The 12,196-nt window shown below is 43.5% G+C and overlaps 1 protein-coding gene across 1 annotated transcript in view; it reads right to left on the reverse strand.

Moving 5' to 3' along the window:
• The window catches only part of EEIG2 (EEIG family member 2), a 75,014-nt gene that overhangs the window by 12,067 nt on the left and 50,751 nt on the right, over positions 1-12,196 (reverse strand). Inside the window, exons 5-8 of the mRNA XM_021090109.2 lie at positions 11,199-11,245; positions 4,318-4,421; positions 652-747; positions 342-531 (exon numbers count right to left, since the gene is read on the reverse strand). Coding sequence (XP_020945768.1) covers positions 342-531; positions 652-747; positions 4,318-4,421; positions 11,199-11,245 — 437 coding nt within the window. The remainder of the gene's footprint in view (positions 1-341; positions 532-651; positions 748-4,317; positions 4,422-11,198; positions 11,246-12,196) is intronic.

Below are 12,196 nucleotides of genomic sequence, written 5' to 3' on the forward strand. Positions count from 1 at the left end.
TATGAAAACAAAGTGTTTTTTTTTTTTTTTCTTCCCATGTATTTATTTATTTATTTAGTCTTTTTACCATTTCTTGGGCCGCTCCCGCGGCATATGGAGGTTCCCAGGCTAGGGGTCGAATTGGAGCTGTAGCCACTGGCCTACGCCAGAGCCACAGCAACGCGGGATCCGAGCCGCATCTGCGACCTGCACCACAGCTCACGGCAACGCCGGATCATTAACCCACTGAGAGAGGCCAGGGATCAAACCCGCAACCTCATGGTTCCTAGTCAGATTCGTTAACCACTGTGCCACGATGGGAACTCCTTTCCTTCCCATTTAAACTGAGACCAAAATGATACCTGTTGAGTGTTTCTGAGGCTGTATCTTCTTTATCAGCCGGATCAAGATTTGGCTCAGCTATCTTTTGCTCAAGTTCATCACAGGGCTCTAGAATACTTTCAATTCCTGTTGATGTACTTCCCACCGAGGTATTTCTTCTGTGGCAGAGCTCAGAGAAACTGGATGACCGGGAGTGGCAGGAGCTATACCCTGTAAGGGAAAATCACTCTGGATGTAAAATTAATATGGAACACACTGCAACCATCCTTCCCTGCGCCAGAGCAATTGCAAGCCCCTTTAGAGCGATTCCGCTTCACTTTGAGCCCCTACCTGATACTTTCGACTGCTGGCTTGCATAGCTTGATGTTCTAGAGTGTCCACAGGCACCAAGTTCATCAGGAACAGAGGCACTCTTTGCTGAGAGATCTGCAATGTGTCATAACATAATGTTACTACGACTGTCCACAAGTCGACGGTCAACTTGGATTCTAATCTATGGATTTCATAAATGGCTAAGTTCATTATCAAGTTTCAGAGTAAAAAAAAAAAAATCCCTTTAAATCCATACAGTGTGAGAACTGTTGTAAGAAATACAAAGAATTTAAGTATTTCAGTTTCCTGAAGAACTATAGTACTTTTCATGATACTTAATAGCACTCTACCTTCAAAACATTTTCGCCATCATGTTCAGCATTTCTCTAATAAAAATTAGTCAGATGTATTCTTATAAATTCTCACAAAATTGCCCAGTTTTGGAGGAAATCTTGCTCCCTCCAATCCATCCCAGCAGGAGGCTAAAGAGCACTTTGTTACTTTTTCGTGTTAGTGACGCCAGTGCTAGGCTGTAATTTGGGCAAATGTCTGTGGTTTAAATCAGCACAGCATGTGAGGTAGCACTGAGAATAAAGTTCTTGAGAAACTGATGATAGTATTCAGTTTCAGAGTAAATGTACACAAAAGCAGGGTCAAAGCCCTTTCTGCTATTTCCCTGATCACGTGCATATTCCAGACGCCAATGATGTACTTCCAGAGCCAGGTTTCCTCCACAGAACATAGACCCGTGACCATTTGCATTAGGGTGAAATATTTGGAAACTAAAAGTGTTTTCTACTTAAGAGGCAAAAGAGAACCAACTGAGTAATGGCAATTATAGCAGCAGTTCTATAAATGATACTGAGCACAGATCAGCCAAAAAATGCTGCCAAATAAGCAAGCTACTGGAGTGACCTGGCTCTTCTGCAAAGGGTTTCTCCTTTCTAGACACATTGCAAGATACAAGTCCAAACCATCATTGCTCGTCCTGCTTGACAGTGGTCCCAAACCCTAAGGTTGAGCTACAGCGAATTCCGAACTAAAAAAGTTGGTTCATATCAAGAATTATTTCCTTTACTCCTAGGATTGGGTCAGATTATTAAATAATTAATTAATCAATTAATATTTTAATTTTTTTGGCTGTACCTGCAGCATGCCTAAGTTCCCAGGCCAGGGACTGAACCCATGCCACAGTAGTGACAACACCAGATCTTTAATTTGCTGAGCCACCAGCGAACTTCAGCTCAGATCTTAATTCATCCATCTATTAACGGGTTTTCTAAATTTATTCATTCAATAAGTGTTTATTAAGCTCTTATCAGATCAGGTGCCCAATACTGTATAAGATATAGGGGTATGAAATCAGTAAAACAAAATACATACTTCACAATTTGGAGTAGAGGCAATTATAATACAATGTAGCAAGTACCAAAATAACACCTACCAAAAAAAAAAAAAAAAAAAAAAGCTATCAAGAGCTCCAAAGGACAAGTGCATCAAACACTACCAGGTAATGCAAAGACCTCACAGAGGAGGTTAACTCCAGCTAACAATGCGTAGGAATTCCTCAGCTAGATCAGGTGGGTCTAGCCTTGCCTTGTCTGTGGAAAAGCAAAGTTTGGTAAAGTTGGCACACAGGGCAGTGGTGTAGACGATTGAAGGAAAGAGAGATGAGCGGGTGCCTACTAATGAAGGACCTTCCATGAGTTTAAGGAGGGAAATAATCTGGTAGCTTTTTTTTTTTTTTTGCCTTTTTTCCAGGGCCGCTCCCGCGGCATATGGAGGTTCCCAGGCTAGGGGTCTAATTGGAGCTGTAGCTGCCAGCCTACGCCAGAGCCACAGCAACGCAGGATCCGAGCCGCGTCTGCAATCTACACCACAGCTCACAGCAACGCCGGATCCTTAACCCACTGAGCAAGGCCAGGGACTGAACCCACAACCTCATGGTTCCTAGTTGGATTCATTAACCACTGTGCCATGACGGGAACTCCAGGACTTCTATAATAATCCAGCTGGGAGATGGTTAGCAGACACAAATGACAGTACTTAATTACTAACTAGAAGTGTGTGTCAGGAATATTGAGCTAGAAAACACAGGAGGATGAGTTAGGAAGATGTGCTGGGTATGTGGAACTCGAAACACCTTAGGATGTCCAGTCCCTAGTCGCTGAATTTCTACTGTGTCCCTGGCCATTCTGCTATGGACACAAAGACATATTAAGACCTGAACATGAAGCACTTAGAGGCTAGCTGAGGCAAAAAGATAAACAGACGGATGCCAGTCTCATATGATATCAAGTGAACCTTTCCAAAGGCGTCTGGAAACATGTGCTGGAGTTCAAGACAGATCTGGAGGCAGCACACATTTGTAAATGGAACATATTAACTCATATTTACACGATAGCATTTACAGGTACATGAGAGTTACACCCCAGGACAGACGACACGGACCAGGGATAGTGAGCGGAGGGAGCCGAGCCCTGCAGAGCACCCACCTTTTAAGAGGAAGGTTGAAGAAAAGAAGCCTCCGAGAAGCTAAAAAAGGAACAGTCAGAGAGGTGGAAGCCAGGGGAGAGAAAGCTTCAAGAAAGAATAAAGAGCCAATTTATTCAGATGAGAGCAGAAAACTGCCCACAGGGGACAAGAGAGGGCAGAGCGGAGAAGCCAGGCTGCACGTGTGCTTAGAGGTAAATGGGCAGAATATTCTTCCTAGAAGTTTCACTATAAAACGTGTGAGAGAAAGCGGGTGGGGGAAGGAGAGTGTGAGCCCACGGAGGAGCAGCAGACAGAAGGATGCAGGGCTAATGAGGAAACATGTGGTTTCCAATAAGAGCATGAGTTCAGAATATTCAACTAGTGAACGGAAGGAGCTACTGGAAGAGTTAAAAGTACACAAAGTTCCCATGTCAGGAAATTCCATTATCTTCATTATGTATAAAACACCTCATCCTTCTAATGCGAAAAGTGGTGAACATGATAATTTCTTTTCATTCTTTTGAATAAAAACCTTGGTCCCATGGCCTGGGAGAAAAAAAGGGAGCTTGTGAGTGCTTTTCTCTCAGTCACTTTGACATTCCCCTGCCTGCTTTTAACTTGGGGAGCAGACTGTCTACGGCCAGGAGGGCACCTGGAGAAGGGGCTCTCAGGGTGTGGCCAGGGGGCGAGCAGCAGGAGCAGCAGCATCTGGGAGATGAGTCATTCAGTTCTTGGGCCCCAACCCAGAAGGACTTCATCAACCACTCTGGCTGCAGTGTCTGTTATGGTTTCACAAGCCCACCAGGGAATTCTGATGTGCACTGGTGTTCAGAAACCACTGACAAAGAGGGTGTGTGATTCCCCGAAGAGAAGCAGCGCCTGGGAGGTGGCCGGCAGGGCTGCCCGGCGTGGGGGATGGGCCAAGTCCCGTGGGGTCCCGTGTCCTGCGGGGAGCGGAAGCATACAGTGCTGGTCACCGCGACATTTAGCTCTTAGTCGGTCAGACCATAACACACCCATGAGACAACATGAAGTGCTGGCTTAAACAAAAACTGAATAATTAAAACTCTGCTGATACTTAACTGGCCCCTTTCTAGTTGTATATGCCCAGAGAATTTTAAATCTGGGAGCAACTTTGAATCTTTTAGGTTATCAAGTAGTAGTACCACTTCTTATAAACTGAAAAACCAGTAGGCGACACAGCCATACCTGCTATCCCAAGATGAATTTTGAGAGTCTCTCCACCTTTTCTATCTTCTTCCAGAGATTCAGATTCACCAGCAATCGGTATAGACATTGATGTAGAAGGAGGCCTGTAAACAAATATTTCCAAGGATCAGTACTGAATTTATGGTACATCTGAAGGTTTGAAAACATTGTTAGAGACTGTTGTATAGGCAGTACACAGCCTTAGCAAGGTGCCTGGTGATGCTGCTGCCTCTTTGAGGATGAAAATGACAAAAATCAACAAATAATGTATGAACAGCCTCAAGGTTTGAATAAAGTTCACGGAGGGAAAATAGGGATTTTTACACAACAAAAAAAGTGAGATCAGAAAGGCCTCCCATCTCCACGGAGTCGGGAAAAGAGACGTGTGTGTCTGGCAGTGTTGGTGGAGGGGCTCCAGCTGCCAGCTCGACTCCCAGGCCTCAGGCTGGGTGGGGGTGTACCTGTGAGGTGGAGGCGGAGGCACAGACCCCTCTGCAGCTGAGGCTGGAGGGGCTACCTCATGCCTCCTGCTCCAGCGCCCAAGACCGATTGTTGGCTCCATTTACCTAAATTATCCATGCTTTTATCTTCTACCTTCTCTGTAGACACTGCACCTGCCCCAGGGAGAGTCTACAAAGAGCCCCGGTACAGATTTGCTTTTGGGGGCTGGATTCTCTGGGAGTAGGTGGTGGATATACTTTCACTGGCTCATTCAAGACTCCTCTCTCCACGTAGAAGCTGTGCAACAGGGAGGGGCCAGACTGAGGTCTAACCTTTTTTTTTTTTTAAGAAAACATCCCTTATCTTTTGCGGTTGATATCTAGAGGAAAATCACATCTTCCTAGAAACTATTCCTTGGTCACTTGAAATAAAATAGGGGATCATGAAGCTGACCTTAAAATCTTACTGTATGAGTTCCAATGGGATCCTCAGGCTATTCAGGTCCTTGGGATAGAGACATTTAAGACTGCCATCAAATCTAGTTAATTGATAGATTACTCCTATCCCAGGGTCTCCTAAATTGCAAAACAGTATATCCTATTGGGATATTTAAGTATTTACCCTACAAGTTTTTGTCCAACTTAACTCATATTCTTCCCCCAAATCTTTCTTCTTATATTCCCTTCCTCTGTGAATCCCATCACAATCTAAAAGTCACCAACTAGAATCCTTGAATACTGACTCTGCAGCTACACAAAAACTATGAGAACGAATGAATGAATCCAACAAGGCAACAAGATACAAAATTACTGTACAGAAATCAACTGCCTTTCTTTACACTAACAATGGAATAGAAAAAAGTTAAAAAGTCCCAATTAAAATGAGTAAAAAAATAAAACCTAGGAATAAACTTAAAGAGGTGAAAAAACATATACACTGAAAAGTATAAAATACTGATAAAGGAAACTGAAGCTAATTCGAAGAAATGGAAAGATATCCCACGCTCTTGGATTGGAAGACTACTGTTGATGTGGCCATACCACCCAGAGCAATCCCTATCAAGACAGCCACGACATCTTCCACAAAACTAGAACAAATAATCCCCAAATCTGAAGTTCCCATATAGCTCAGTGGGTTAAGGATCTAGTATTGTCACTGCAGTGGCTTGGGTTGCTGCTGTGGCTTGGGTTTGATCCCTGGCCTGGGAACTTCTACAGGCCACAGGTGCGGCCAAAAGAAAAAAAAAATCCTAAAATTAAATGGAATCACAAACACTGAGCTGCTGCTGCTGCTTTTTTTTTTTTTTTTTTTTTTTTTTGGTTTAGGGGTGGGGTGGAGTTGGGGGTTATAGAAGATCTTAGGCCAGGGATTAATCCAAGCTGCAGCTACAAACTATGCTGCAGCTGTGGCAATGCTGGATCATTTAACCCAGTGTGCCAGGCCAGGGATTGAACCCATGCCTCCACAGTGACCCGAGCTGCTGCAGTTAGATTCTTAACCCATGGTGCCATAGCAGGAACTGCACAAAGACCCAGAACTGCCAAAGCAATCCTGAGGAAAAAGAACAAAAGTGGGGGCATAACCCTTTTAGACTTCAGACTACTCTACAAAGCTACAGTAATCAAAACAATGTTGTATTGGTACAAAAACCAAAATCCAGATTAATGGCGCAGAACAGAATGCCCAGAAATAAACCTACACACCTATGGTCAATTAACCCAGGATAAAGAAGGCAAAAATACATGATGGAGAAAAAACAGTCTCTTCAGCAAGTGGTGTTAGGAAAGCTGGACAGCTACATGTCAATCAATGAAATTAGAACACTCCCTCATACCATATATAAAAATAAACTCAAAATGGTTTAAAGACCTAAATATAATATAGGGCACCATAAAACTCCTAGAAGAGAGTACAGGTAAAAATGCTGACATAGTAAGCACCCCAATCTATGCTCACAGCAGCACTATTTACAATAGCCAAGACATGGAATCAACTCAAGAGCCCATCAACAGATGACTGACTTAAGAAAATGTGGCATATATATACACACTGGAATACTACTCAGCCATTAAAAAGAATGAAATAAATTGTCATTTGCAGCAACACGGATGGACTTGGAGAATATTACACTTAGTAATATTACACTTTAGTAGACAGAAAAAGACAAATATATCACTTATATGTGGCGTCTTTAACACAAATGAGTCTATATACAAAACAGAAACAGACTTACTGACAAATTTATGATTACGAAAGGGGAAAGGGAGGAATACATTAGGAGTATGGGATTAACAGATACAAACTATCATACATAAAATAGATAAGCAATAAGGATTTGTTGTATAACACAGCGAATAACCTTCAATATCTTATAATAACCTATAATGGAAAATAATATGAAAAATACACATAACTGAATCATTCTGCTGTACACCTGAAACTAACACAATATTGTAAATCAATTATATTCCGCTAAAAATAAGAGAAAAATGTTAATAAAACTAGAATTCTAGACACTGCCTTTGTCTCCTTCCTATTCATTTTTTTCCCCATATCCAATCAATTTCCAAACCCCACAGATGCTCTCTCACTAGTTTTCCTTCTTCTCCGCCTGCACTAATTACTTGACCTTGGCTTTCACACCTTTTCCTAGATGATTGCGTGAGTCTCCTCGCTAGTCTGCCTACTTCTACTTCGGGCTCCTTGCTCTCAGTGTGGTTCTTTAACAGCTATTACAGACAAATAGTCAAGTCACTCAACTGCTTTGTGCCTTAGGGTCCCCACCTGTAAGAAGAGACCCTGGATTATACCAACACAGGTAAAACTGGCTTCATGAGGTTCCCATAGGGACTTGAGGGGGTAGGAGGATACTACACTTTTTGTCCCCTCGATAGAAAAATGTTATATATGGGAGTCATAATTTGCGCAAAGGATTTGTGTGGCTAAATATTCTAGAAAAAAAAAAATCACTGGACCAGACAACTTTCCAACACTCTTTTTGGCTCTTAAGCATTGTGATTTTACATATTTGATATATACGGCAACACAACCTGGTAACAAGAATTTACTTTCCACATCAGCAGTTCAAACATTTTTCTATTCGAGTTACACCCAGTGTGCGGAAGTGCATGCATATGGTGGAGCTGCCCCTTTTCCACTAACACTTGCACAATTTCAGATGCTCAAAGAAAAGATTAAATCAAATATTGGGGGTTTGATTCTCCTGAGAAATACTTTTATGTTCCTTGGGATTAGGTAAAATTTGTTTATTTTAACCAGTTATAAAAAGTCTTTCTTGGAGTTCCCATTGTGGCTCAGTGGTTAACAAACCAGACTAGTACCCATGAGGACTCGGGTTTGACCCCTTGCCTTGCTCAGTGGGTTAAGGATCCAGCGTTGCCGTGACCTGTGGTGTAGGTCGCAGAAGTGGCTCTTCCCACGTGGCTGTGGTGTTAGGCCGGTGGCTATAGCTCCAATTAGACCCCTAGCCTGGGAACCTCCATATGCTGCAGGTGCGGCCCTAAAAAGCCAAAAAAAAAGGTCTTTCTCCATAAATATAAATTCTACGTTATCAGAATTATATTTGTGGAGCTAATATAGAACATAAGATGATCTATTTTTGAGCTTCTCAGTATGTGAGTTTCACAAATAGAGACACACAATGGCAGAGAAAGGGCCAGAAAGGGAACACTTATAAAGACCTCCTAAGAAGGGAGGATAAATACATTTTCTTCTTCTAAATTTTGCTGCTCGTTTTCTCATTTAACCTAAATGGATTCCACTAGGAAAACATATTGTTACCTAAGAAACCAAAAATTGTTTAGTCCCAAAATAGCAGGAAATGAAGAAAGAAGCTAGGAGATTATCATTTGAGAGAAAACATCACAGGATGCATAAATTACAGGAAAATACATAATTTTAATCAAGAATTGATTTGTGTTAAATATATATTTTTTCATCTTTATAAAACTGTATGTAAGTAAGAGGAGGCTGCTAGTTGAGAACATCCAGTTGATGCACAGGGAAGTAACTGTTTACTTTTCAAAATATATTTTTGCTCAGATATTGAAATGATATCTTATTAACTTTCGTTTTTAATGAGTAAGTGTCTCAAGATCCCTGACGGGCATTCTGCTGCCTATTTCCATGCAGCTCACTCTCTCATTCTCTGAAAACCACACAGTTTTCTCCTCTTTCGTCACATCCACCTCCACCTTCCCTGTCCCTGCTTGTCAATGACTAGCTTATTTCCTACGTCACTAAGGCATCAGGAGCAATTTGAAAATAATGCATATACTTTCCACGTCGCCTGTATCTGCATCTGTAGCCATAGTCCCTGCCCTCTTTCCTCTTGACAATCCAAGGACACTGTTCTGGCACTTGTCCCTTTTCTCCTCTGCACCACGTTTTTGTCTACCGGACCACTGACATCAGGAGACAAGTATGCTGTGCTGTCTCCCGTCTTAGAAAGAACAAAACAAAACACCAAAACAAAGAGCTGTCCTTAACCCCACATCCTCTTTTGACGTATGACCTCGTTTTTCTGTTTCTTTTTTGCAACAAAACTCCTCCTAAGAATTGTTTATACTCACTATCTCCGATTTTTCTCCACCAAGACTCCCCTTAACCCACTCCAGTACGGCTATGGTTTCAAAGCATCCCACCAGCGCTTGTCAGAGTTGCCAGTGGTTTCTACGTGGAAAAGCCCGAAAGTCAATTTTCAGCCCTCATCGTCCGTGTCCTTCTGCGGTAGAGTGACACAGTCTCGTGATCACGCCCTCCTTTTGGAATCACACTCTTCGCCCGGTTTCAGGACAGTCCTCTCCTTTGGTTCCTTCCTCCTGTCTCCCTGGTTGCTCCTTTGCGGGTCCTTCCTTACCTCCCTAACCCCTAACACGCCCGAGTGTCCCACGCCTCACTCCGTCGTGGTCCATTCCTTTATTTATACTCCTTCCCTCTAGATCATTTCATCAAAGCTCTTGGCTTTAACTAGTCTGTGTGCTGATGATGTCGTGATTTCTAGATTTATGCCTCCAGTCTGGGCTTCCCCCTGAACCCTGGAGTGAGGTACCCAACTACCTACCCAATACCTGGCTGGATGTTAAATAGGGACCTCAAACGTAACACGCCCAGCATCTAAGCTCCCGACCTGTTCCTCTTGCAGGCTCTGTCATTTCAATAAATTTACAGCATTTTTCTAGTCACCCAGGCCTCAACCGTGGATGACTGAAACAGCCTTCGTCTACCTATATCTGCCCTTGGCCCCTTAGTTGCTCCCACAGATTGTCTATTCTCTATCCAGTCGCCCTAAGTCTGCTGATTTTCCTCCTCTGTTTTTTTTTTTTTTTTTTTTTGGTCTTTTTGTTATTTCTTTGGGCCGCTCCCGCGGCATATGGAGGTTCCCAGGCTAGGGGTCGAATCGGAGCTGTAGCCACCGGCCTACGCCAGAGCCACAGCAACGCGGGATCCGAGCCACGTCTGCAACCTACACCACAGGTCACGGCAACGCCGGATCGTTAACCCACTGAGCAAGGGCAGGGACCGAACCCGCAACCTCATGGTTCCTAGTCGGATTTGTTAACCACTGCGCCACGACGGGAACTCCCCTCCTCTGTTTTTCAAACCCTCCAGGAGCTTTTTATCTCACCCAGCTTACAAGCGGCCCAGGAGACAATTACGGTGATGGTCTACAGGACTCCGTCTCACCTCCGCCCACCCTCCTCCTCCTCACTCTCTTCTAGACTTACTGGTCTCCTGGTAGATACCTGAACACACCACACACGCTCCTCTCGCAAGGCCTCTGTCCTCGTTACCTCTGCCTCAGACGCTCTTTCCCCAAATACCTGCAGGGCTTGCTTCCCACCTCCCTCAGGTCTCCGCCCAAATACCACCTTTTCCAGGAAGAACTTCCCTGACTACATAAAAGAGCAATACTTCTCTGCGCCATGGTCCTCCTACTCCACTTTATTTTTCCCCAAGGCATTCGTCACCACCTTTATACTATGTATTTACTCGTTAGTCTGCTGTTTGTTTGCCTCTGAGAAGATAAGCTCCAAGATGTCAGGGACTTGATCTGCTTTTTTTTCTCTGCTGTTCCTTGAGTGTCTAAATTCGGGCCTAGCACATGGCACTTTACAGGCATTTGGTGACGACATGAATAAGTCCACAGAGGTCAAATTAAAAATTTTAACTTGTATAATTTTACCCAAAGCCTGAAGATGACAAAAGACTCATAACTTAAATAATTTAGAGTGTGGAGAGTTTGTTTGGGAATAAGTAATGATAACTTCTGTGAAGGTCAGGTCAGTGTCTGAGGAGAGGAACTAGGCCTTGACTGGAATTAGCCTACGAGCATGACAAAATACGAATGTGAACACTGAAACAAACAAAGCACTATCACACCTTCAGATAACTGACTCATTTGCTGAGCATCGACTTACGTTTTAAAACATGGGTCACCAGACATCAGTTGCATGCTGATCAAAACCTAAACACAACAAGAAGAAAGACTGTAATTATAAAAGGTCTCAAGAGGAGAAGCCATGTTCTGATAATCTGTGCACCTCCACAGTCCGGTGTTACCTATTTAGAAAGTATTAAATAAAATGACTGCTGAGTTGGGTTACATCCCATGCTGAATTGCTGCTTTATAAAGAGAGAGGTTAAAAATAATTTTTAACACTCAAAACTTTTTTTTTTTGTCCTTTTTTTTTTTTTTTTTTTTTTGCTATTTCTTGGACCGCTTCTGCTGCATATGGAGGTTCCCAGGCTAGGGGTCCAATCGGAGCTGTAGCCACCGGCCTACGCCAGAGCCACAGCAACGTGGGATCCGAGGCACATCTGCAACCTACACCACAGCTCATGGCAACGCCGGATCGTTAACCCACTGAGCGAGGGCAGGGACCGAACCCGCAACCTCATGGTTCCTAGTTGGATTCGTTAACCACTGCGCCACAACGGGAACTCCAACACTCAAAACTTTTTATTTTTTTTTATTTTTTTATTTTTTATTTATTTTTTTTTTTTTGCTATTTCTTGGACCGCTTCTGCTGCATATGGAGGTTCCCAGGCTAGGGGTCCAATCGGAGCTGTAGCCACCGGCCTACACCAGAGCCACAGCAACGTGGGATCCGAGCCGCGTCTGCAACCTACACCACAGCTCACGGCATCGCCGGATCGTTAACCCACTGAGCAAGGGCAGGGACCGAACCCGCAACCTCATGGTTCCTAGTCGGATTCGTTAACCACTGCGCCACGACGGGAACTCCCCAAAACTTTTTAAACTGCACAAATAAGAGTGGAAAAGATGGAAACATAAAGCAAGGGCTTCACAAGGGACAATCCTGTGGGTGTTTGCTCTTCTGGTCCATTTTATCTGCCATCCCTCCCGGAGGCCTGTAGTGTTCAAGAGCCTGAAATGATCTCCTCCCGTGTGTTT

The sequence above is a fragment of the Sus scrofa genome, chromosome 4 (genome assembly GCF_054392235.1).
Source record: "Sus scrofa isolate SSC_HxYL_T2T_F1_AM1 chromosome 4, Sscrofa_HxYL_maternal_Yorkshire_Landrace_v2.0, whole genome shotgun sequence".
Lineage (NCBI taxonomy): Eukaryota > Metazoa > Chordata > Mammalia > Artiodactyla > Suidae > Sus > Sus scrofa.